Source organism: Lissotriton helveticus, chromosome 1_2 (genome assembly GCF_964261635.1).
Source record: "Lissotriton helveticus chromosome 1_2, aLisHel1.1, whole genome shotgun sequence".
NCBI lineage: Eukaryota > Metazoa > Chordata > Amphibia > Caudata > Salamandridae > Lissotriton > Lissotriton helveticus.
This window is the reverse complement of record NC_136058.1, coordinates 184,876,987-184,904,577: the sequence shown is the minus strand read 5'-3', so window position 1 is coordinate 184,904,577 and position 27,591 is coordinate 184,876,987. Positions and strand designations below refer to the sequence as shown.

Genomic DNA, 27,591 nt, shown 5'->3' with positions numbered 1-27,591 from the left:
CCACAACCAAAAATGATCTCCGGGGGGGGGCGTCGCGTCCACAGTCCAGTCACACAGATCGAGGCAAGCAGGCAAATCCGGCCTCCGCCAGGTAAGGGGAACGTACTGCGGGTCACTCCGTCGCCGCCCTCAGGCCCGAGTCAGCCGCGCCAGTGCTCCGGGGACCCGCGGTCAGCAGTCTCCGACCTCAGGTTCCTCCTCACAGCAGCCAGTGGGCCGACGATCCCACCTCGGCTCCGCAGGCCCCACACTGGGTCTCAACCAGGGGCTCTGATGCTCACCACCACTGGGCCTAGTCGGCTGGCAGGATCCCCGGCCCCAGGTACCTCTCCCTGCCGGCCGGAAGCGTCCACAGGCGGGGCAGTCAGCGTCTCTCTCCGCCGGGGCGGCTCGGAAGGGGCCAGCAGTTTCAAACTCAGACAGTGGAGAGGTGGGCACTTCCCACACACTCGCCAGCGATTGCAGGCAAGGACGGGCAATTTTAACGGAGAAATGGCCTGTGGTAAAAAAGTCAGGGGAGTCCTTCACGGAGCTCTACCCAGGCACGTCCGCCACCTTTGCGTGCTCAGCCACCCCCCCGTGATTGACCCTGATCACATGACTATAACATAGTAAAGATCTTTCTCCTGAAAAAAACTCGGCGTTTGAAGCCGAGGAGGGAGTCACGTGACCGATCCCGGTCACGTGCCTTCCATAGAGATGCAGGTTCTTCCGCGGTGAATTTAAAGTCGAAACGCGGAAGACGCCGCGTCATCTGGATGAGAGACAGAGCTCCGTATGGTGAGGAGTGTGGGAGCGGGGCAGCAGGAACATGATGGGAGAGTAGGATTACACTGTGTAGTTTGGGCGCTAAGAGATGAGACTTAAGACGAACTAATGACATGATCGGGAAGGGGAAATTGATGGTAACAGCTTTTTTAGAACGGAGCGAACGGGCTTTCACATGAGATTAAGAGTGACTGTGCATTTCTAGGTAATATTGTGTGTAAAGCAGTCAGTATCACTTGGTATCTGGATTTACAATTTCACCCTGGATGATCATATTCGTGTGTCAGCCTATGTCCATGGATGCTCTAATGTGACCCGTGACACGCTGGTCTGTGTTTTGTGTTTCGTTTTCCTAGATTGATGAAACAATCGTAGGCTCCATTAAGTTTATGTTGAATCTCACATGAGGAGCCAGCATATACCTTCCTCTTCAGCTGGTACGAGAAAAATTGGTTGGAAGAGGGTAAGGGTTTTTTTTAAGAATTTTTTTTCAAAGATTTTTTTGAAAAAAATCTTTTTGGATAGACTAAGCGTGTCCGGAGGGGTGTTCCTGTTGTGTTTTTAATTTCTGTATTCTTTCAATTTGACAGTCCCAGAGTACAAGGTGTCCAACATCGGTGCAGTGACAAAGTGTTAAGCCCTGATGAATCTGCCGGAAGTTTCAGTGGCAGTGAAACATGTTGGCTGTAGGTAATGGTATGCAGAGTTAGCTACCAGCCTTTTTAGTTCAACAGAACACACCTAATTTCAAAATAAGTTAGTGCGAAAGGTGTGCCTGTTGATTTTAAGCACTTTTGGTCACAGAAGGGACTGAATGCTCATTGCTACTTTGCACTTTACACACTTTCTTGGTTTGTTTTGGACACTTTTCTTTTCTTGTCTTTTTTTAATTCGAATGACTATCTATGATGAGAAAGGGACATAATCTGGTGAACACCTGCCCGTTGCCCCGAGGGTGGTGCACCCGTGAGGTGTCATCCTTTTCTCCACACATTTTTCTCACGTAGTAAGTGTGGGCGGATGTCGTGTGTACATGACTGATACAGACATTGTTTAGTGCTCTGTTTGACTGTCTTTTTGAAGTTTACTAGGGAATTTACCTTATTTTTATGTTGAGAATTTCTGGCAAAATACATTAAACACACCAACAAAAACTTTTTTCAAAAATTGGTGGTGCAGCATTGGACTTTGGCCGTTTGTCTCTCCATTGCTTTTATAGGAGTACTGATATTTAACGCCCGGGGGACAAGGTTTTTGTGATATTGTCAGCTGGTATTATTAAAACAGGGAGAGGAGAAGTGTGCACTATGAGTGGTCTTCTCCCTGGTATACATGTTTCAAGCCTTCCCCTAGGCTTTTCTTCAGGACCAAAGTGATTGATCCCTTTAACCACTAGTTGTTAACCTAATAGGTCTCCCTGATTAAGGTCAAGGTGGAATGTGCATTTAAACATGCATGAATGCAATACCTAATTTGTATAACTCTTCTAAGCAATATGTTCGATGCCCAACTAAGGCCCCATGAGCTTTTCAGGGGAGGGGCACTTGTAGTCAAACAATCATCAATGATGCTCTCTCACACATTCAATGCCTGCCCGTGACTGTAATCTTGAGTTACGTGTGAAACACAAATGAAAGATGTGTGTTGGTAGACAACATTGTTCTGTTTTTGTACTGTTTTTGTAGAGAGAGAGGTTGAAATCAAACTTTTTGATTCCCTACTATGCAGTGCGCCTGTCCAGGTGTTAAACAAAACATTGCTTTTTGTTCATACTACATTGTACTTTATTGGCCTGAAAAGTCAAACAAGTGTTAGCATGGTAATGTAAACTATTACAGGCTCTCCAGTAGTGACCGTTTCAGTTTTCAAGCTATTTTGAAGGTTGTTTTATGCGTAGTGTGTCTTTTGGTGACAGTCATATTTTGCATCCCTTTTTGATGTTTTTAACCAGGTATCCTAGGAGGACACCCTGTTTTTCCTCTTCCGTTTTTCTAGCAAAGACTTACTTTTTTTTACAGAACGCGAGGGAGTAGGTGCTCGAAATGTGTTTGTAGGCGACGCAGCAGACCCACCACAAGGTGGGCAGTGGGAATCAATCTGAATGTTATTCCCCTGGCCTACTTATCCTCAGGTCCACAGGCTAATGCTGCAACATTTATTTACAGAGTTTTAGCAAAGGTGTCCTATTTATCAATGAAGAGAAATCTAACACGACTAAAACCACTGGATTGAACCAGATGCGGGATCTGGCATGTTTTTGCTTTCCCTGCAGTGCACGCGTTTTTAAAACTCTGAAACAGGACTTCATCCTATGAAGGGCCCTGCTTCAGTTTGTTGACCTAAGCCCCGCAAAAACATCAGACATGCTTACAGGCACTGTAGGACAAAGAGCCTCTCAATCTGTACCTCTCCCAAATGTCAGTATTGGCAAATTCTATCCTTTATGGATTTCTGCGTCTCTGCAGGATGATTGCTTAGCCAGGAGAGTGTTGAGGAGATACAATTAAATACTCTGAGTACTTTAGTCACCATTTTGTTAATCTTTCTTCCCAATAGTTCACAACAATGGGGCCCCCCCAAAAGTGTAGTAGCTTAGTAACTTGACATCCCAACTACGCATAAGAGTGACAACTACAACAGAACGAGTTGCTATGAAGAAATATTATCACTTTTGCCTCCACCCCTCAATATTTGTTGAAGTACTTTATTTTATTGACAAATCAGGAAGGCTACCCAGTTAAAAACAAACTTTACTAGGAGTACTTTGAGAGAACAAACATTTACTCCTGCACACAAAAACGTCAACGCCATGGCGCTGAGCTAAAATTAACACAGAGTTCTTCCCAGAAGGGCTGAATTCTGCTGAGATTAGATGATCCAAATCACAGTCACTCCAAACTGTGGGCTCTTCTAGTCATATACAGTCTTAATTTAAAATACTTTGGAGTTTAAGGGTCAAATCTGCTTTGAGGCACTTGTGTCAATCCATTATCAGGTTTGCACAAAAAATAAGCTTTTTATTTTGCAACTAAAGCTTTTGGTACAGCCAAGTAAAATAAACATCACTTTTGGCTGGATTAACCGGGTCCTCTAAGTTTTTAAAAGTATATGTTGATGTCTAGAACCTTTTATTTTCCACATTTGCTGCAGACTTTTCATGCAGCCCCCCTCTAACCCCACTCCCTGTTCCTAGGGTTGGAAAAAGGGCACCAGAATCTTGGCACAAAAAGGCTAGTTCACAGTCGCATTGAGTCCAAACTTTAGATTTTTCAACTTTTCTTCAGGAAGAGTATATTTTGATGCCAGCCAAGTGTCCAGGACCTGGGGAGGTACCTATTTGAGATCAGGACTCCCTAGAGCAGAGGCCAGCTGGGCCCAGGCAGTCTCATTAGCAGATCAGCAATTGCAGGGAGGCCTCTGAAGCGTGTTGTGTCCCTGTAGCTCACACAGGAGGTCAGCCGACAGGCACTTGAAGTCACTCTTGTTAGCCTGGGATGAAGGCAAGCAGTCTTCTTTCTAAAACAGCAAGGCAACCCTTCAAGCAGCAGGTCAGTCCTCTGGCAGCAGTTCTTCTGCAACTTCCATGGCCTAGGAGTGTTTGGATGAGTAGCTCCGGAGGTCCTATATTTATACCTAGTGCCAGCCTTAGTGTGGGGACTCCCTGTCCTACCCTCACATCTGGTTCTTGTAAGTTCTCCCCTTCACATGCCAAGGCTCCATACTGTCTAGGGTGAAAAAAGGCAGGGTTCTTGCCTGGTGTCATGTTCCTTTGAATGTGCAGGAGGCAAAGCCTTTTGAAGTGTAAGTGGGCCACGGACAACTCCTCCCTAGTCATCCTGCCAGGATGGTCCATCCTATGCACACTTAAGCCCCTTTGCGTCACTGTAAGTAGGAAATACACAAACACCACCAGTGGAGACATTCACAGTCATGTGACCAGGATACTGACAGAAGGCACAGATGATAGGGACAAAAAAAATACCGACCTTCTACAAGTGGTATTTTCAGATCAATAACTTAAAATCTGACTTTATTATTGTTATATTCTGTCGATTTGTAGAGCACACTAATCACCCGTAAGGTATTGAGCTGGTGTGTAGGCATGTGGTCTCTGCAGTTATTCGACAAGCCAGGACTTCAGCTTCTTGCAAATCTCAAGAAGCGAGGAGGTGGCTCTAATGTGTTGTGAGAGGTTGCTCCAGGTTTTCAGTGAGGTGCAGGAGAACAAGCAAACTCCTGATCTCCTTTTGTGGATGCAGGAGTGTTTGTGTGAGAGTGAGGCTGAACGTAGGTGTCTAAAAGGCTGGTGAAAATGTATGTGATTGTTAAGGTATGCTGGTCCGGCGTTGTGTAGAGCTTTGTAGGTGTGCAAGCGGAGTCTGAATTTCATGCGTTTGTGGATGGATAACCAGTGGAGCTTTCTGAATGAGATGAGATGTGAGTGAGACGAGGGAGGTTGAGTATGAGCCTTGCAGCAGTGTTCCATATGGTCTGAATTCTGTAAAAGCTGCTTGTCGATTTCGGTGTACAGTGCATTGCCATAGTCAAGTCTGTTTGTGATGAGTGCTTGCATGATGGTTTGTCTTTGTTTTTGTGGCAGCTACTTGAAGAGCTTTTGTATTATATGTAGGATGTGAAAGCAGGCTTCACTCTCTAAGTTGACTAGTGCCATCAGGTTGAGTTTGTTGTCAAGGATGATCCTCAGATTTATGGCATGGCCAGTGGGTGCTAGTCCTAGTTCTGTCGGCCACCAGGTGTCGCCCCATGGGGGATCTTGTTTTGTTTTCGAAGACCAGTACATCTGTCTTGTTGAAGTTGAGCATCAGGCCAATGGCTCTCATCCATTCTGCTACCAAAGTCATGCAGTTGATTAAGTTGTTTCTGGTGATGGCTGTCTTATCCATCACCTAAAGTACGAGTTGGGTGTCATCTGCGTAGGAGATGGGTGATGCCTTGGGATCGAATGATGTTGGTGAGAGGAGTAATGTAGATGTTGAACAAGGTCGAGCTGAGATATGATCCCTGGGAGACTCCGCAGGTCAGGTCTCCAATGTGAAGGGAGGAAGCCTGACTTCCCCATGGGACAGGAGCAGCTGGCCCATTAGTAGCATTTAATTTACATACCGTGGGTACATGTAGTACCATATACTAGGGACTCAAATGTAAATTAAATGTACCAATCAGGTATATGATACGTGTGCCGTTTTTTAAGGAGAAAGCACAAGCACTTTAGTACTGGTTAGCAGTGGTAAAGTGCACAGAAGCCCAAAAAAACGAACACACTACTGCAAAATGGCTTTTTGATTTGTATTAAACCCATGATGATAGTCAAAAAAGCATTTCCGACTCCCAAATTGGTTTAACAGACCCATACTGTGGAATACATATACACATATATATATATATATATATATATATATATATATATTATTATTATTTTTTAATTATTTTAATTTGCATTTTAAAACCATATAAACATATCAAGCATGTCACAAAAGATCGTCCACCGTACCCTGCCCCACCCCTACCAACCGACCACCCTTCCCAGAATTTCACAGAACATAACACTTCTTGTGGAGACCGTGATGTACCCCCCAATGCTGTATCACACATAATCATCCATATCCTCCCCTCATGTGTTGGGACAGCAGGGAGGCCATTCCCCACCAAATCAGAGCCCCCCCATCTAGACCATAGTATCGCCTCCATTTCCCCCACACTCTACTGAAGTTCTTGGGGAAACCTCTAGCTTTATATGTGACCCTCTCCGCTGCCATGTAGATATCCATACCTCTCCTCCTCATCTAGGCTCGGGGGATAGGAGCGACCCTCTCCGCTGCCATGTAGATATCCATACCTCTCCTCCTCATCTAGGCTCGGGGGGATAGGAGCGCCCCAGGCCCGTGCCACAGCGCTCTTGGCCACCACTAACGCCAGCAGTAGGAAAATCACGTGTGGGCGAGTCAGATCCACCTCGTTTGTTATGCCCAATAGAACCAGTTTAGGCTCCAACGGGAGGAACGTTTCCAGTACGTCGCTGAGCTCCCCCAGTACCTCGGCCCAATATTCCTGTATAACCCGCATTCCCAGAGAGTATGATAAACGTTTCCCTCCACACAGCCACTGCGCAGGCAATTAGGGTAGCTGGCTCGCCCCATCTGGTGTAAGCGGTATCTGTCATAATAGACCCTATGGAGAATTTTATATTGTATGAGTCGAAGTCAGGACTTTATCGCAACATCCCTAGGGTGCATCAGGGCTGTCTCCCAATCGATTGTGCCCATCTCTCACAGGTTTGATTCCCACGTATCTTTCAATTTCACCAGACCGTCAGGCATGTTATTATTCAGAGTTTTATATGTCAAGGAGACTATTTTAGTCGGGACTTGCTCCTGCAACAAACGCCCCTCAAGCGGCGCATACTCTGGCAACGGCCCTGCGAGCGTCGCCTCCGCCCTCCAGGCATGCCGCACCTGCGCGTATTTCAGGTACTGCGTGTGATGTAACCCATACTCCACTCTCAGCGCCTGGAAGGACTTCAGAGCTCCCTGTCTCATCAGGTCACCCAGAACTGAAATTTCAATGTCATCCCATCTTTGAAACCCTTTCAGTTTATGTAGCTCCTTCAGCCATACACAATGCCATAGGGGGGTTTGTCTCGATGGTTTGTGGGCCCAGCCAATCCGTTTTGTCGCCCGTACCCATATCTCCACCGTCACACGCGTCGCAGAGAGTAGTCTTTCTTTCCCCCTACCACCATATATGTAGTGAAAACACGTCCGATGCGCCATTGTCGCCCTCTCCAGTCTGTACGTGGGTTGGTCCGCTGAGGCATGAAGCCAGTCGTTTATTGGCGCTAAATGTTCTGTCCAATAATATGCCTCAATGTTAGGTAAGGAGATTCCCCCCATTGTATTGGTTTCTCTGCAGTGTCTCTAGGGCTATCCTGGGTTGTTTCCCCAGCCAGAGCAGCGCCCGTAGCCCCTCGTTTATCTCTTTAAAAACCTGACAGGGGAGGGGGAAATACTCATTCTGTAACGCGTATAAAAAACACGGCAGTGTTATCATCTTATACATTGCCGCGCGACCTAAAATCATGAGGGGGAGGGTCTTCCATCTGGCAGCGTCATCAGCGAATGTTGCAAGGACCAGCTGGATATTTCTCCGATACGAGGTGGAGCGGTCCTTTGTCATGTAGATCCCAAGTATGTAAATCCCTCATCCGTTACCCGAAGCTCGGCAGACAAGGCAGGCCCTCTGCCCTCCCCCTTGGGCTGTATAGTGCTGACTTGTTCCAATTAACTGTGTAGCCTGATCGAGAGCCATAGCGGCCCAACAGGGTGAATAGACGCGGGACCAAAACCTCTGGCTGGGTGACGTATAGGAGGATGTCATCCACGTATAGCGAGATTTTTTCCTCGGCTTCATCACTCCGATCAGTTTTAAACCCCGTTATCCCTCTGACCTGTCGTATTTCACATGCCGCTATTTCTATAGTAAGGGCAAACAATAGCGGGGACAACTGGCACCCCTGTCGGGTCCCTCTCCTTATGGGGAAGTCCCCTGATATCACCCCATTGACCATAACCCTCGCTCGTGGGTCAGTATAGAGAAGGTTCATCCATTTCCTAAACTTCGGGCCGAAGCCAAACTTAATCAGCACTCCATCAAGGAAGGGACAGTGTACTGCGTCAAACGCTTTTTCGGCGTCAAGAGATAAAAACACATGTGGCTCCCTATGATCACACACTGCCATCAACCAGTTGTGGGTCCTTCTCAGGTTGTGCCTAGTCGCCCTGTCCGGCAGAAAGCCAGTCTGATCCAGATGCACCAAATCTGGAATCACCCTTCACAGTCGCAGCGCCAGAATCGTCAGCAGGAGTTTAACCTCCACATTCAACAAGGAGATGGGGCGATAGGATGCACACTCCCCCGGCGGCTTACCCTGTTTATAGATTGGTACAATTTTGGCCATACGAAGATCCGGCGGTAACAAGCCCTCCTGTACCGCACCAGTGGACAAGGCCATCAGGTTAATAGTGAGTAGATCCGCAGTTTTAAAAAACAATTCTGCAGTAAACCCGTTCGGTCCAGGAGATTTCCCCGGGTGGACTCTAGCTATAGCCTCCCTGACCTCCGCGATTGATATCTCGTCCTCCAGACTCGCTTGGGCCTCCTTAGTTAAGATAGGGGCCTCAATGCTATCCAAATACTGTCCCATCTCCACCACCGAGCCCAGGTCCCTGGCCCTATAAAACTCCTCATAATATGTAGCAAATGCTTGCGCTATCTGGGCGTCCGTCTGTCTGATACCTCCCTGGGCATCTGACACCTGCTCCACCCATCTCACCTCCTGTCCTTTACGGCTCAGCCATGCCAGAAGTTTTCCAGACTTATCCCTACATCGTACAATCTATGCAAAGTCGCCTGCGCCTGTGCTTTGGCCTCGTCAGTCATCAGAGCCTTATATTGCTGCTATGCATCCAACAATAGTCTGAGTGATTGCGTCGCTCCATCCGCCACATGTCGCCGCTCTAGCTCTAAAATGCAAGTCGCTAGGTCATCTAGGTCTCCCTGCACTCTCCGCTTCTCCCCCGCTATTCTATTCTGGGCCCTATCCCTCATGACTGTTTTAAAGGCTTCCCAGAGCGTTACACCGGACTGTACTGAACCCAGGTTTTGGCAAAGTACACCTTCACATCTGCCCTGAATCCACGCAGCAAGTCCTTATTCTGAAGAGCCCATGCCGCCAGTCGCCAACTCCCGCCCCTTGGTCCACGCTTCGTCCCTATTGTCACTAACAGCGGTGAGTGGTCCGATACGCCCCGTGCCTGATATTCTGCTCGGTTCTCAGTGCTAAGAGCATGACGGGGAAGGAAGATGTAGTCCAACCTAGAATACACCTTATGGGCCCCAGAGAAGTAAGAGTAAGTCTAACAGACCTACACTGAATCACAATTAGGAAGGGGCATGAAAAGAGCATTCCCTACTAATTACAATTCTGTGTGGTTAAGTATTAAAGTTTTGCAACTACAACTGCTGTTGCAATCCATTGATCAGGTACAAACAGCTCATAAAAGGGACACTGTCCCCTTTGTGAACCATGTTGGCAGCTTAGGGGGAGAAGACAGTAGCCCAGGGCACCACTGACTCCTCTCCCTGATGTTTCCCCATACCGAAAACTTTTTTTATGTAGCACGATGTTTTTAAGGAACGAGGGCTGCTCTAAAAAGAAATAAAAAGTCCCATTTGGGAATGCAAAAGCAGCGATGGTGTCCATAGAGGCTACCACCCCTGTGTTTGTAGCCAAACACAATGAGTTGCAAATAGCGACCTGACTAACAATCATTAGGCACATCATTCTGCGAACAACTGGAGCTGTTGTGACGCAACCTAATAATGCATAGGATTAATTGCAAAATTAAAGACTAGCTGGAAAAAGTGGTGCACAATTTTCGTGACCTGTCTTTTAGTCTGGTCCTTAGTTGATATAGACAAGAGCTGATTTCTAGAAACGTTTAAGCCCTGCCACTGCTGTTAACACTAATGTACACTCAACTGCCTGACACTGTTAGTATAGCTTGTTTTCTAAGCAATAGCATGTAAATGCTATGTCAACTCTTTAAATCCACAGTGAGCTTTCGTCAGCGTTTATTTGCAAACCAGACTGTGCACCGAGCACCAGCTGCTTTCTTCACACCGGAGTCAGACATCTGCTATTTCACACATAAGCGACACAAAAGACTGTAAGGTGTGGCAATCCTGTTTGTCACTGGTGTGATCCACTGAAGAAAGCTTAGCGCACTGGTATTTTCAGAGCTTTTGGTGTGTAAGGATACCAAGCTGAATGCACTGTATGGTTTCAGACTCAAAAAAAGTATCTGGCATTTTTGTGAAGCATAGGTGAGTTTCACTTGCAAGTGTAACAAAAATAGGAGGATTGTAATTTTCGTATAAGTGAAATCAGGGAATCGCAAAAGAAGGGGCTACTAACAAACAAGCTTGGCAGAGAGGCATTCGCAGACACAAGTATCATCAAGCAGTGCGGCATTGTCAGGAAAGAGGTAACATGCCCATTGGTTACATGAAGGTGTGGATAGACTTTGGAGTGTCTGCTGCTGATCCATTGAAGCTCTTCATAGAGTAGGAGCACAGGGCCAGACTGTAGACATTCATGTCTCATCACGGCACTGCACTACTTGGAGGAACCTGCGAGCCTTCAGTTACAGGGTTTCAGAAGAGACAAAGGGTGACTGTAGAAACATACAAGAGGTTATGCGGTGATTGCGCCTCTCTAGGAGATGCAGGTCTAAGAAATAAAAGCTGCTGATTCAAGATTTAGGTTTCCCAGAGAAGGCGTTTGGGATCATAGAGAAGAGATTGCCCTATTTGTATTTTTGCATTTATTTGAATAGTCTATGCAACACATTTTTCTCAGTGTGTTAATGTATTATGACCATAGCTGTTTGTAGTAGCAGTCCCATATGGCTATTTCTATTGCTTTAATATTTTTTCTAAAACTGTTCACCTAACTTCTCTACCCTCCGTCAAATCAATAGATTGGTGCTGGACCAAGACAGACCCCAAACGACTCGTCCCGCAATGTGTCATCACGGGGAACTCCATCCGCAGGGCTATACACCACAGTGATCATCTTGCAAAGAGGACCGCTTTGCCGCTCATTCTGAGTGCATTGGATTTTTATACATGTGATTTTAAGTGTGTGTGTACCTACCTACCAGAAGGAGAGAGTAAAAGAGACAAATGGTGGTTAAGAACCCGTCATCCTGACAGTGCGGCCCCAACTTCAGTTCCTCCTTCTTCCTCACTGTCTGGGTGAGATCCACTAATTACTTCTCGGCTACCTCTCTTCTCTGAGCAAAGGTTGGCAAAGTCAATATATTTGGCTTGTATTTCAGTTATAACGCAAACCTATTGACTTTACCAATGCTTGTTTTATGACTAATGGCACACAAGCGGTGGTGGTGATGGTAACTGGGATGTTGGTAATGATGATAGTATTAATGGTGATGGTGGGGTTGGTAATGGTGGTAGTGATCGTAATGGTGGAGGTAATGGCAAACGTGGTGCGGACTGTCGTGGGTGGTAACTGTTCTGATAGTGACATTAATGATGGTAGTGGTGGTCGCTGGGTGGGGATTCTGGTACTAGTGCTGGTGCCAGTGGAGACAATAGTGTTGCAGCGGTAGAGGTGATGGTGGTATTGGTCATGAAAATGGTACCAGTGGTGGCAATGGCAGGCTAACCGGGGTAATGTTGAGGGTAATGTTGGCAGTGATCTTAACATTGGTAGTGGAGATTACGGGGTGGTGGCGGTTACAGTATTTGGGTAATTATGGTGATAGTAATGTAGATAGTAACACCAGTGGTCTTAATAATTATGGTGGTGGTGCCAATGGTGATGGCAGTAAAAGTGGTGGTGATAGCGCTATATATAAAATGTGTGTATTACATAAATAATTCAATGTGTGAATGAATGTGCCTCTTAGAAGTAAAATAGTCCCTGATCCATTGCAGTGTAAGCTCCTGATCGGGATTAAAATGATATAGTAAACAACTAACAGCACACGATAAGATAAAAATGCTCTATGTATATTTTAATTATTTGGTACTAAAAAGTCTGCAAGACTGCTAATGCTCTCCTTAGCCAGACCTATAAAGGGCCCATTGAATCTGCTCCCTCTCAGCACCAGTGTAGCCTGGACATCCGATTGGGAGCAGAGCACACCCTCTTGGTCCTCAAGGCTTGGGAGAAAGGCTGCAAATATGCAAACAGTCCGATTGGCTGGTACCAACTCTCTCACACAATTGAACAACTCTGATTTGTCGAAATGGTATTAACTAAGATTAGAAGTTGGAACTTCACTTTAGCAATTGGAAGAGCTACGCATTAACAATACCTAGGAGGACCTGTTGGTACTTCGTGGAATGGACCTGTGTACTACCAGTTCTCTCAAGCCTAGGACTAATGCTGCAGGTCTGGCCATTGGCATGCTGTTGTCCACCTTCCCGTTGCATAGACGTACTGCCCCAGAGATATCCCCAAAAGCCTATCCAAGGAGAGCAGATGAGATGCCCAGGCAATACTAAGTCCCACCAGAGGCTTCCCACCAGGGACAATTGAGAGATGCTGCAACTCGGGGAGCCTCCTAAGTAGGTCCCTTCACACCACCTAGAGACCATTGTGTGTAAATATACTTTATTTGAGACCATTGGAAACAACGAGTAACCTCCATCTTGTGTTATTTTTTAGCATCTCATTGTCTCCATCCGCCATGATATGAGTTTAATCTACTATCACCTTGTGTCAGCATACTAGATTTGGGGGCCTGGGACACACTAGCAGTGAACCACTCAAAAGCCTGTTGAGCTGTGCAGAGGTCCAGCAAAGGGCCAGCCGCTCCGCCTCTGATTCAGAACTGTGTGAGGAGAGCTACATGGTCTAAATTGTGAATCTTATTCCTTCCAGGACAGAAACACAAATACATTGTAGGAGGCTGAAGCCAGTCCAAATGTACATCATTGTTAACATGGACTCCCCATTAGCCCGAGACCCTTACTCCATGTAGCTATCTTCTACAACATGGGCACATAATCTCAAAGTTCATGGAGTCTTAAAACACAACCGCAAACATTAATGTCTCTCTGCAGTATGAACCTTTAGAATTTTATGTACATTGCTCATTGTTTACAAATCTACACAGATTTAAGCAGTGGGGTCACCTATACATCTCTTGGAGAATATAAAAAATTACCGATAATTCCCAAGATATCGTCATGGTAACATATAGTTAACGCAAAAAGAACAATTGATCGACGGAATGCTGAATACATTCAAGCCAGTACAGACATCTGGGCCTAAATCAAATGGGTTTTTTGCACACCATGCCATTCCAGTTTAAACCCAGCCTTATGCAAATCAGTCTTGACCCTGCTCCTCGTGGGAACAGTCCGGCCCACACTGCTAGGACAGGACCTTCCTGGATTGGAAACTAGCATTCTGGGACCAGTTTTAGGGTATCACCCTTCATCAGCCAGGCTAGCTTGAATCCAGTGGCATGGAGAGCACGAGACCCACAACTGGAAATACCTGTCCCACTCAGGGTGACAACTGCAAAAAGAACAATTGATTGACGGAATGCAGAACAATGTCAAACAGCCACCCTCAGTACAGAGTTCTGGACCTAAATCCATTGTTTTTTTGCCCATTATGCCATTCCAGTTTAAACCCAGCCTTATGCAAATCAGTCTTGAACCTGCTCCTCCTGGGAACAGTACAGCCCAAACTGCTGGACTGGAAACAAGCATCCCGTGACTGGGTTTGGGTTACTATCCCTCATCAGCCGGGCTAGCTTGAATCCAGTGGCATGGTGAGCATGGGAGCTATGTCTGGGCATATTCCCGTACCCACTCGGGTGACAAATGCAAAGCACTCCGTACATCATCTTGTTTGCTATGTTAGCCCTAAGTGGCCATTGGTATGCCCAGATGTGGGTCCTTTGCTTGCATTGCCACTGGATTCAAGCTAGTCTGGCTGATGAGGGGTGACACCCCGAAACAGGTCCCAGGATGCTTGTTTCTGGTACAGGAAGGAAGTAACCTGGCAGTTCGGACTGGACTGTTCCCATGAGGAGCAGGGTCAAGACTGATTTGCATATGGATGGGTCCGAACAGAGGTGGCTTAGTGAGCAAAAGAAGGATTGATTCAACCCAGATCTCTTGACTGGAGGTGAGTGGTTGAAAAGTTTCAGCACTCCATCCAACATCTTGTTGAGTTTAGCCTATAGTTAACCTCAACCTGTGGCAGAGACTGTGAGGAAGAACCAAAAACGTTTATCATGCTTGATTGAGACATGTGTTTGTTTCTCAAATTAACCAAATAGTTAAGCCTTATTTGAGAGGCTCGATAGTGAGTTCCCACAGGTGTGCCTTGAGACAAGGTACTGAGCTCTGATAATATAAGATTGTGTTATTATTTCAAGACCAGCACTGAAAGAAACTACAATACCAATAACCTGGCCGGTCTACAAACTTGAGAACAGTACCCTACCTTAAAAGCTTTTGTCAACAAAATCTTTGGAATGGTTGAGTCAGGAGACTTGAGATTACAGGTCATTCATCATTTTCTATAGTCCGATAAATTTAAGGAGTTTAGTAAAGTGTTAGTACTCTTGACGTAATAAGACGGGTAGACACGTATATTTAATTATGTGTAATATTTGAGGTACATGGGATCTGACTGAACCTTCACATCACCTCCTGTGAAACCTTCACTGCTCACCCAAATTACTCAGAAGAGTCAAGAAGAGAAGAGGCATTGGAGGCCAAAACGTACCTCAAATACCATGTACCAGCATCCTGGTTACTGGGTAAAGATGCTGTCTCAATGTAAACACTCACAGGGGGTTTCTACAAATTCAGGCTCTGAGAAAAAGCCCGACACTAAGAGCGACAATTTAGAGAGAGCACGCATTGCTCAGGCAAGGGTGTATATAGTGCTTTAAATGGAAAAAAATAAGTGCAGGTACTCATTAAAATGAGCTAGAGGTGTTGAGAGGGGGTGGGGCTAGGGGCGGGGCTTAAGGCAAGACATGATGATACTTCATGACCAGCTACGGTCGGTAGTGGGAGTACCTGCCGGGTGGTGACGTGGGGAGGAGTAAGGGCAGGGTGGGGGTAGTAATTTATAGATTACGGAGCTTTACAGGCAAGTAAACATATTAATAAATAAATCAAATGTAGTTGTGCACACTGCATCGCATTTGGGGATGCAGTGTATGCAACGAAATTTGTTTTATTTACTAATATGTTTACTTACCTGTAAAGCTCCGTAATCCATAGATTACTACCCCCCACCCTGCCCCTCCCCACCTCACCGCCCGGCAGGTACTCCCACTACCGACCGCAGCTGTTCATGACTTCTATATTAGTAGCAGCACACACCACATCATGAGAAATGTGTTTATATAAACAAAGCAAGTTATCCCCTTAACCCAAAATGAAAGAGAAATGCTATAATATGGCAACATTTTCTTTTTTTGCAATAGATGCACCTTCTTAATGCCATACTGTTAATTGCTGCTGTTTGGCACAAAACCATATATTTTTCAGCACATGAGTAGGAAGAAACTGAAAATACCCCCACGTCGCACCAAAGCTCTTATGGCACCAAGCAAATGAAGCAAATCATCATGACCCTCCTCAGAAGATATCTCTTGTCTCTTCCATAGACCTATCCATTCATCCCTTCATCCTACCCTTTACCTGCTGATGTCCACCATCTAACCGTTACATTCTGTTGTCTATTCTGTCTTTCATCCATCATTCAGTTTTCACCATTCCGTCTGTCCACCCTTCATATTCAAACCTATCCATCCATCCAACTCAAAACCTATTAATTCATCCTTTCACTCATCCATCTCTTTATCCACCCTTTCGCTTATTTATTAATCCTTTCACTCATCTATCCATCAACCCTTTCACTCCTTTATTCCATCCACCCTTTCATTCCATCCACCCTTTCACTCAATCCCTCCTTTCACTCATCCATCCTTTCATTCATCCTCCCTCCCTTTCATTCATCTATCCAATCTTTCACTTATCCACCCATCATCTGCCCTATTATCCAATAATCCACCCCCTTTCACCCAGCCATCCATGCTTTCACTCACTCATCCATCCATCTATTCATTCATCCATACATTCACCCTTGTTCACTCATCCATCTATAACATTTACACTATCAATACAACGTTCATTGCCTCATCAGGTTCTCCATGAAAGTTGCGACTCGTATCATGCTCTTTTTGACCACTCCCTCGGAGACCTCTGTTATGTGACACTTGTTTGCACAAATGCGCAGGATAGTGTGACTGTGACTGACAGCACAGGGCCTGAACAGACCCTGCTCTGTCAAGCACAGCATGATTGTGAGCACACGGACATTATTCAAATGAGCCCTGCTGAATAGCTCAGCAGGGGCTCAGATGGGGGCTGCAGAAGCGGCGCCGTGGCTGCCAGACACACGTTCCACTCCGGCTCACCAGCACAGCCAATGAGCCTTACTTTTCGTGAGTACCGGTACTCTCTACGGCAGTAGAGAAGTGCCGGTACTCAGAATGATAAATCTGCGAAGTGCCGGTACTCAGTACCGGTGAGTACCGGCCCATTTAAAGCACTGGGTGTATAAGTGGAAACCACAGAAAACAAAGACAAAAAAATCAGTCTATCTTGGCGAGCCGAGGTGTCAAGCTTCCACTTACCTACCCCGCAGTGGCAGTGGTCACCTGCTCTTTGCCAAAGCGTGACAGGAGACACTCAGAAACACTTTTTATACTGCAGTTGCCATACACACCTAGAGGTCAGACACGTACAAGGTACCGCTAAAACGTTTCTGTCCTCTACTTCCAAATACAGAGTTTATTTAGTAGTGACTGAAATACATTATTCAGTGGCCATAGGCGTTCATCTGGACCTTGCCTAGCCTCACACTAGGACTGGATCTACGCTTACTGTGGCTGCTCTCAACCACTTTTACACACAATTCACCTTTCTTCATTTTGGGCAGTCCGATCCGAAAATCCTCTGTAATTCAGGGGCACCAGGGCGGATACCTCATTGCTGCCATAATGGGCACTGCATACCTTGAGGTCCACCTTTTTAACCCCCAGCTCTTCAGCTCAGGAAGGGATGATGGTGAACTCAAACAGCATTTCTTACCCAGAAACCATGGACCTCTCTCAGAGTAAGCCAGATAGAGGCAGGTGATGGTACTCAAAGGGCCTGATTACGACACAGGCGGAGCGGTATCCTCATGTGAGGTACCAATCTACCAGATCCAGATCCCACACCCAGAATCCCCAGGTGCTAAAATATTGAGCCAGATTTTGATGGCCAGAAAATCTGGCCAATTGAATCACAGGCTTGGAAAGAAAGCATAATATGCCCCCGCCTGACCTGCATCTACGGCATAAGGGAGCATTAAATGCACATTCCACTGTCAGCCCACAGCCTCCCTCCCCTACCCCCCACTCCCACTTCATCCATATGGAATTCCATGCAGGAATCCACGCAGTGATCTCCCATGCCATTGTGATTAACACGGTGTCCCTGGAATCAGGGAGCGGGGACACTGGTCGTTAGCACTATTTCTAGTGACTCAGGTTCCATCACCTAAATCCAAATGAATCAAAATCGGGCCCTAATGTAAGAGCTTTCCCAATGCTGCATGTATGAAGGACTCTTCAAGGTCACTGACAAACAACTGCAGCTCCTGGCCTGCACTCCTTCATCCCTTAACTGCTCCCTCCCACTCTTCCCTGACAAAGTATTCTGCCTCAGATCAGCACCAGCTTCAGCATCCTAATGATGGCATCACGGGAGACGTCAGCTGTGGCTAGCACGGGAACAATACACACTCAATGAAATGTGCCTCCAATCAGAGTGCAGAATAGATGACACTGAGAATACAGACCAGTGCACTAGAGTCACCTCTGCACGCCAGTCACTCTTCCACAACCATCTAGATAGTGGCCTCAGAAGCCCCAAATTGAGAAAAATAATCTGTGAAATATGCTACCTGCATTGCCTGCTAGGACTGGTGAATAGTTGCCCCCTGAGTTACTGTTCTTCGTTTCATTGTCCCACAAACTTCCCAAAGTCATGAGCTTTGCTGATACCTGAAACAGCGTATAGCAAGACTGAGCCCGCTGAACCCGATGCAAAGCCCTAGCGGAGCGCTGTTGTCCATATGTACCAACACATTGTTCCATTGTTACGGAGTGGGTAAAACCCTTCCATACATATGACCCTATGTTTCTATGCCAGGAGAAGACAACATATGGTTAAAGAAAATATTAACTGTGATAAACAGTTATATTTGTTCTATAACCTATATACAAGCAACAAGTACAGATGTGTTTACCTTCAAAAGTAATACTGGCCATAGAATCCAGAATACAAACTCGGAGGGGTGGATAGCATCACATATTTACCTAGAAGCTTTTAGACAGGCACAGAAATGCTCACGCCAGGATGTGAAGCAATGGTCTGTGCATCTGACACAACATAAAATATTTCCAAACAATTTATGGTGTCCCAGAGCTCCCAGACTAAGAGGGCAAATGAAATAATTATATGGTAACATAAATCACTGTTATATAATGTAATGAAATGCTAGGGGGACAAAGGGTTAACAACATTATTGGCTTTTTAGCCAGTGGAGGGAAGGAGTAGACCATCAGCCCGCTTACATCTGTTCTCCTAATGCATTCTGGTAGATGCAGTTCTCGATAAAATTCATGCTGACTTGTGATTATTTTATGGAAAATTTGTCTGAAATCCACCATTTTGAAACAAGTTGACAGACAGAAAGAAATCGCATTCCCATGCTCGGTGGGGTGCCGAAACAGTGACTAATTGGGAAAGTCCTTGACTTCTGATTGATTTCCTACTGATGACATTCCTCAGAAGGTGAACTGGATCAATAGCGTGAGCACGGAACAGGATACTGTATCTTATTAGCACAAGTTTTAATCATTGACAGGGAGCAACCCAGCCCAGCTTAGAGCACCATATGTGCTCCGAGCACTGATGGACGGAAAATAAATACCTCTCGCTGAAATAACCTTGCACTCAAGGCACAGTGCAGTAAAAGTGAAGTGAGACACAAAGGGTTGTGTCCGTCCGTCACGGACCATGGGGCTGAAGAAATGGCCCACCATGGGGCCGAAGAAATGGCCCACCAAGGGACCGAAGAAATGGCCCGCCATGGGACCAAAGGAATGGCCCGCCATGGGGCCGAAGAAATGGCCCACCATGGGACCAAAGAAATGGCCCATCATGGGACCAAAGAAATGGTCCACCATGGGACCAAAGAAATGGCCCACCATGGGACTGAAGAAATGGCCCACCATGGGACCGAAGAAATGGCCCACCATGGGACCAAAGAAATGGCCCACCATGGGACTGAAGAAATGGCCCACCATGGGACCATAGAAATGGCCCACCATGGGACCAAAGAAATGGCCCACCATGGGACCAAAGAAATGGCCACCATGGGACCGAAGGAATGGCCCACCATGGGACCGAAGGAATGGCCCACCATGGGACCGAAGGAATGGCCACCATGGGACCGAAGGAATGGCCCATATACTGGTCCTTTCTAGGTGGCCCATCTGGAAGTGCCAGACTGCCCGCTATGCCAGTCCAACACTGGTACTCATGGTTGGGTCCTGGCAGCTGATCAAGCTCTACAAGCAAACCCCTAAACTGCAGCCCACCAGGAAAAGGCCACGGTGGCCGTAGGCCCACACGGCCACTGGTTGGACAGTAGGGTGGGTATGGCACAGACAAGAGCTGTAAATTGAGGCCAGTGGTAACGACAGACAGGAACGCGGCAACCATTTTACTATTTCAACAGGTGTACAACTCTGTCCTCAGTATTCACCTAGGAATGGACTCTGTGCTATGTTTCTTCAAAGGTACACATTTTTGATCCTTGTTTAAAACACTCAAGCGCCCTTGCTAGATCATGCCACGGCACACATGTCGACTGCTCATAAGAAAGTTTCAGGTTTTTTTTTGCAACAAGAAAATACAAAAGGAGCAATACCTATGAGAAAACCAAGGGACAGAATGTGTACCTTTAGTGAAACTCCATTGGATGGAATGCATGCATTCAACGAAACCACCTGGACTGGATATATATATTCATTGAAATCTCATTAGACAGGGATTACATTTAGTGAAAGCCCATTTGGTAGAATACATGGCTCCAGTGAAATCTCATTGGATAGACTCCATACCTTCAATGAAAACCCATTGGATAGATCACAAACCTTCGGCAACACCCAATTAGATAGAACACATAACTCCAGTGAACACCCACCAGATAGAAATCCCATTAGAAATAAGTCATACCTCCAGTTAAGCATCGCCACAGAGAAACCCCATTAGACAAAATAAAGATTTGAAGTGAAACCCCCTTGGATAGGATACATACCTTCAGTAAACTGTTCAAGACTTTGGCCACGTACCAAACTGTTGAAAGAATCTGCTACTGTAGACTTTTTTCTATACCTAGAGAAAAGAAGACGTTGTGAGTTATAACACAATCATAGCGGTAGATACGTGGCAGATGTAGGTACTGATGCAAGGGCTCAATTATTTGTAGCACATAATAACAAGGACGGGGGATATCCCTTATTTCCCAGTTGTGTGTGTGATACTATGTGGGAGTGATACATAACAACCATGGTTAACATAATTCCTTATCTTCAGTGAGACACTTTTGGTCAGCAACTTGTAGTCTACAGATATAACTAACAAGGCCCCAAACATTGCCACTGCGGCAAATCATTCGTAATTTTTTTCTAAAATATTTTAACTGCTGCCAATCTTTACCAGGTGAATTTGCAGTACCATGCTGTATTATGGCACCTTCTAATACATTGTCAGCAGACAAGCTGTCGAGATGTTTTATACTGAGGGCAGAACTCGAGTGAGATCCAGTATCCCCATGGACCACCAGACATATAACCAATCATAGAGTGCCATGCTTACTAGTCAAGGGGGAGAGACATTATTGCAAGGGCAGATTCCAAATATTTGCATTAGGTGTTTTTGCTACACAAAGCCCACTGACATTCCCATCTGCAGTTGTTTTGCTATTACAAAGACCACTGGGCAGAATTATAGAATGCATAACATAAAGATCCAGATCAGTCGAACTTAAATACCTTATTTAGGGACTGATTAGGATGGCGGACGGACCGCCACCCCAGAGTAGGAGGGACCGTCCGCAGGGGCAGTGGTGGTCCCTCCGTGCAAATTAGGATGTGACCGCCACCCTGGCGGTCACATCCTGTATTTTTAACATTGCGGCGGGTCTGCTTGAAGCAGCACCCGCCGCAAAGTTAAAAATGAAAGCAGTGCATTTGCATGCACAAAGCGGTAGGCACCGCGCGGTGCCTGCCGCTTCATGCACGCAAAGGCAGGGGGTACCATAGGTACCCCCCATGTGCACCCCCCACCCCCCCTTCACCCCTGGGGGCCCGCAATGGGCCCCCAAAGAAAAGACCGTATGCCTTTCCACGGCGGAAATGCCGCTGTGGAAAGGCATAGGACCACCAACATCCTAATATGCCTGGCGGTGTCTGATAGACACCGTCAGCCATGTTAGAGTTTTTCCGCCACGGTCGGAAGGCGACCGCGGCGGAAAAGCTGTGGACAGTCTTCCTGACCCCCCAGCCATCCTAATCTGGCGGGGGGTCTTTCAAGGCTCCACAGCGATTTTTCCGCATCCTCCGGGCCGGCGGTCACTTCCGCCGGCCCGGAGGATGCGGAAAAACCGCAATCCTAATCGGCCTCTCAGTTTGGTGCAAATCCATGCAACAGTTGTTAACAGAATTGAGTAAGACAATGTCTATCTGGATCACTGGGATGCTTAAAAGATTAATTAACTCAAATGTAATTTTTAAATTATAATTTAAAAGGTGGAGGAACTTTTACTCTATAAGTAATTGAGCAGGTCATCAATCCGTATGAATAGAAAGAAAAGTGTACACATCCGAAAAAACCAGGAGGGACAATAGCAAACCCATGAGGAACGAAAATTTATTTTTTCTCAAAGAAAAAGATGATTTAAAAAACAACATTTCTGAACGTGGTTGCTAGCCTCTTGGCAATTTACTATGCACAGCTGAAAAGCCTTTATTACACACGTATGTGTGAAAGCTACTTATGGACGTACTGCAGAAGGTAACAGAAATACAACACAGAATGTAGGGGTCTGTGTGTACAGCATAGCCACATGCCATGTCCAGAGCTCGTTTGGCTCGGCTAAAGGCCATGCCCTGCCTCTTGGGATAACCAAAGGCCACACCATGCAACCAGAGTAAAATGTGCTCATCTGGAGGTGTAGCCCTGTGGGTTTTGGGGATTGGATGTCTGGTTTCAGCCACTCCCTGCTTCCAAGCCTGAAGAGCACCACGGAAGTCCAAACCCTTGCCCTGTGGACTCAGGAGTAAGAGGATGGGGCACAGAATGTAGCCCAATGACAGGTCCTATACCCAGAGGCTAGTGGTCAAAACCAATGTCATCAATAGTGTCAACAGTGAAATATGACGTGAAGTGACAAGTGAGATCACAGATTTTTGTCATTCAAGATACATCTGAAATTCATATGTGAGGTCATGAGATGTGCAATGGAGGGTCTGCTCACATATCTCACCATAACTGGTGAACGTCTGTGGTTTTCAGGTTGTCTGTTATAATGACACTGGTCCTTTAACTGCGGTTGTGTTAAGATCATTTATAGTTTTTTCTATTACATTGATTATTTATTATATGATCCTACTGGATAAGGGCAAAATATGGATTATGATCTTTCAGAACAATAATTATAAGAATTTAATATTATTTATGGAGCGTAAATGTACCTAAAGAGTAACAGAGCACTGTACATTAAAGGGAGGATGGCAGCTGATTCAAGAGAATACAGAATGTGTATTTTTACATATCTTCGTTATGTATCTTTTAACATTACACACTTCCTTTATGTTGACCATACTTACAATAAATTTGAGGCACAGGGGATTAAGTGATTTGTCCAGAACCACACAATTTTTAGTCATATGCTAAAGGGAGGATCAGGAACAGATCTACACATTCCAAAGTCAGTAATTTACCCACCAAAATACACACTGTGAAAGTAAGGGCCCTGTTAGAATTAGACACTTGCAGCCACTGTTCCTAGCTGTAATGTTGCACTTCCATTGCCAGCACGCCACACGGGTGTTAATCAGCACTCCATACTTCTTTGTGGGTCCAAGGACCTGCCTACATTAACCACCGCCTCAACTTCCACCAACAATCGAGAAACCTATTCTCCACATCCCTATCACTCGCCCACATGCCCCACAGAAACAGAAGTGGGGGACGCTCCTTCTCCTACATCGCAGCAATAACCTGGGATAGTCTCCCCATGCAGCTTCGAACCATCGCCTCACTTCCGGTATTCAGAAGAGCCCTCAAGATCTGGCTGTTCGAATGAGCCTTCCGAGACCTGCAAGCACCTGGATACTGTACCGGATGATTGGCAGCGCTACGTACATCCTGATTGATTGATTGTGGGTCAAAACAAGCCTCAGACATATCACCTAACAGTGCATGCAAGCTGGCCTGGAATTTGTGTTTTTTGGCCAAGCTTCATTACACTACACTGCACTGTAGGAAGCATATATGGATATGAGAATGCTTACAAATTTAATAGAAGCCTCCCACAGCAAGACACTAATTCCAGAACAGAACGTTTCTCAACTTTGAAAAGCATGGAAGCAGCTTTTAGATCTTGTAATTTAACTGGGTCTGTCTGGAAGCACCCTGTCTGCTATAAAAATATAACAAAATGACTCTAGGGTACCTCCAAAGAACTACCATTCATCCATGGCAAAATGTTTACTTAGACGCACTTGATGCACTCTTTGGGATATGACAGACGAGGATGTCATCAGTCATACTTATAAAGCTTACACAAGTCTAATGACATTCTGAATATCATTGATAGCTAACAATACAACAAAACTCACTCGTTTATATCTTTGCAGCCCATCATCTGAATGCTGTGAAGTCATACAAGTCTTGATGCTTCTGAAGTTGGTGGTCATGAGCATTTAGATACAGTTCAAGGATCCAAATATCTCTATTTAAATCCACCATTGCTTTGACAATTGTCAGATAATTTGTCACTTACATTCGATTGCCTTGTTTTGAAAATGGCTTATTCACTCATACCTAATCCTCTCTCATTTACATACTTTCTTCCTGAGGAATATTGGGGAACTGACGAATCTACCTCTGAAAATATGCCATAAATTATGAAAGGAAAACCTTTGCTGACACAACCATGGCTCAAGACTTTCATGAATATAACTTTACACAACTGGTAGCCAAATGGAGATGTATTTGTTTGATACTTTAGATGTATTTATTTTGTTAGAGAATGATAAGTGGTTCCATGATAATTAGGTATGTAGTGTAGAAGTATGGCAGTCTTCATTTTAAATTATCCCCGGTGAAACAGGAAGGTAAACCAAAAATGACCCACCCGCTATATCTTGCGTGAACTCCCACAAGAATTGCTAAATTTTCACAAGAACAATGGTGGCCATTTTTTTACCACATGTGCGAAAGCTATACCCTGATAGATTTCAGGGTTTCACAACAGCAACACGGGATTGTATAAACCAAAGGATCTACATGGTAATCAATAAGCACACGCTGTTTATCCAATTTGGAATTTTTTTGTCACCAGTCAAGATCCCTTCACATATGGACACTGAAATCATTTCTAGAACACAATGGAAGTAGGATCGGAGAATAGTGGTATGAACAGGATTGATTTGCATAAAGCACTCTGCTTTCTTATGCGACGGGGTTGTTGCAAATGGTGAGATTAAAAAGCAATACTTTAAATTTATAAATGCAATGCATCAAATCTTAAATCTAGATATTCGGCATGTGTAAGCCTTGGACAGAATTTACTAACAACCTGCTAAACTTAAAATCTTTGGATGAATACATGCTAGAGATGTGTGACTAAAGAGAACATACAAGTCTGACATTATTACAATACTACAATTTATTTTTAGGATATCTGCAAATAAAATGTTAAAATCTTTCTAACAGATGTTATAAAAATCTAATTCATAAGAAAAACGGAACCTGCTGATAAATGTTTGAAGAAAGCTCAAAAAGCTATGGTCTTTACTTGCAAACTTTTCTATACAGGTTTCATGCACGATTGTTCAAAATTTAAAACACCAGTAATTATTGATCACCCTAATATTAATATGATTTAATTTATTGCACAAAAGGATAGAGCTTTTTTCCTCAACTTCTACAATGCCCATTGCACAATTGTTCACAGGATATTGGAAACAGGTAAACAATTTAGGTATCCAAAAGCTAGAGTGCATTAAAACATTACATGTAATTAGCAAAAATGCCCCACTAATCTAGTTTCAACGTGAGTGGTGTATAATGGATACTGATTGCACTTGCTCATTCAATGACCTTTTTCAGTTTTTCAGGATTATTGACATCTGCACCTAAACCTTCCTTGCCTTGTCGGATAATACACAAGCTACCATGACTGGAAATTCAGAATGAGGTTTCGATGCATGTCCCACATTTGCATTCGGTGAATAATCCACAGAGATGCTACGAAGCAAAGAACCAGTCACTCCAGGCTTGTGTGTTCCTCTGGTTTGGAGAGGGACTTTCATCACATTCCCAACAGACGCAGGCCCATTGGTCATTCTATGGGCCTGTTTCATTCTCATGTCAGATAGAAAGGTGCAGTGATCTTATTTATATGAGCAATGCAGCTCTCTTCGGGCTTTCAACTCTACAAACAGTAAAAGAGGCTTTCTTAAAACTGCTTTCAAAATGAATACCTAGAGCAAAATACATACATAACCTTATAAGAATTTCATAAAAGCTTCCTAAGTATTGACCATGATCTGTTTTTGTATTACAGAAATAAGTAATCCAATTTTAATTGACTGACGGACCTGTTGGCCAGGGAACCCACAGGGGCGGCTGGTGACATTTGAAAGTGGTGAGGCATAAATACTGCACTGTGCGAGCGACCTTTGGGGAGTTCGGGGGGTATTCTCTCCTAGAACATTTTGGAGAAAGAGTGTGCAATTTGAGAAAGAGGTGGCTTGGCAAACACACCTCTGGGAGTAGCCAGACAAGTCTCTTTGCACTTGCACAAATACATCACTCTCCCTGCATTCACATAGGCACAGTACTCACCTGGCACTCATTGACCCATTACTCACCCTTCCCTGACACATCACTAAGCCTGCATTCACCCATCCACTTCACTCACCCTGGACTCACACAGGCACACTGCTCAACCTGCACTCACACAGACATCACTCTCCCTTTGCTGCACTGCACTCAATAGGTTTAATTTATTACAGCCTGTCTAGGCCTGACATTTCCTGGTAACAGACTACAGTAGAACCCCCATCATTCAGCAATCCCCAGGAAAGCCCATGGAACATACACCCTACAACACGACGTAATCATAACAAGTACCCACTGGCCACCTCCACGTTTTAAATTGTACCACATATGCAGTCTGATCACCTTAAACACAACCCTGACCAGTTTAATAGTACAGCATGATAACAGAATTTCAAAATGGCAGAAGTGGCTTAAAAGCGATATAATATATAAAAATGTTATTAAATTGAAGGTAAAAGCAGACTGGTGGGAAACACAGAATGAGGGCTCCTGACAGCGCCAGGAGGTAGGCACTACAAGCGGACTTCCCTTCTTGCAAATAGTTGATGGCAAGCCTTTTACAGGGTGATAGGGCTGGGGTAGAGTCAGTCATGGCATGCCTGCGTTTCCGGAGAGCTAGACAAAGCAGGGCGAATAGCTGTCAATAGTGGAGCAGGTGCAGTTGCACTGTGGCCACTGCAGTGTTGCCCAATTGTAGGTGATTTTTCAATTCCAACTGGGGTGGTGGAGCCCCTTATCCGCATGAGGACCCTCACTACGGCACTGGGACAGAGTCAGTAGTAACTCAGGCGGACGTGATCAAAATCTGATGGCGTCATATTTTGTGTTTCACGTGACAGGAGCTACAGGCTTCGTTCTGGTTATCTGGTGCCTCCTTCGAAAGCAAACACCATCAGTGTGAGCATCTATCAAGAGAGCAGTGTCCTGGGCTGTACATTGATTAAAAGTGCATGTACTACAGGAACTACTGGAAAACCCAGATTT

At 45.2% G+C, this 27,591-nt stretch overlaps 1 protein-coding gene across 3 annotated transcripts in view; it reads right to left on the bottom strand.

Annotated features, from left to right (window-relative positions):
- TTC39A (tetratricopeptide repeat domain 39A) overlaps positions 1-27,591 on the bottom strand; it is a 648,505-nt gene that overhangs the window by 190,202 nt on the left and 430,712 nt on the right. For 2 of the 3 annotated variants that reach the window (XM_078670870.1, XM_078670862.1), the window contains exon 4: positions 20,792-20,868. In XM_078670870.1, the coding sequence (XP_078526996.1) occupies positions 20,792-20,868 (77 nt within the window). Of the gene's footprint in view, positions 1-20,791; positions 20,869-27,591 lie in introns of those variants that run through there. The other variant, XM_078670878.1, reaches the window with a different exon arrangement.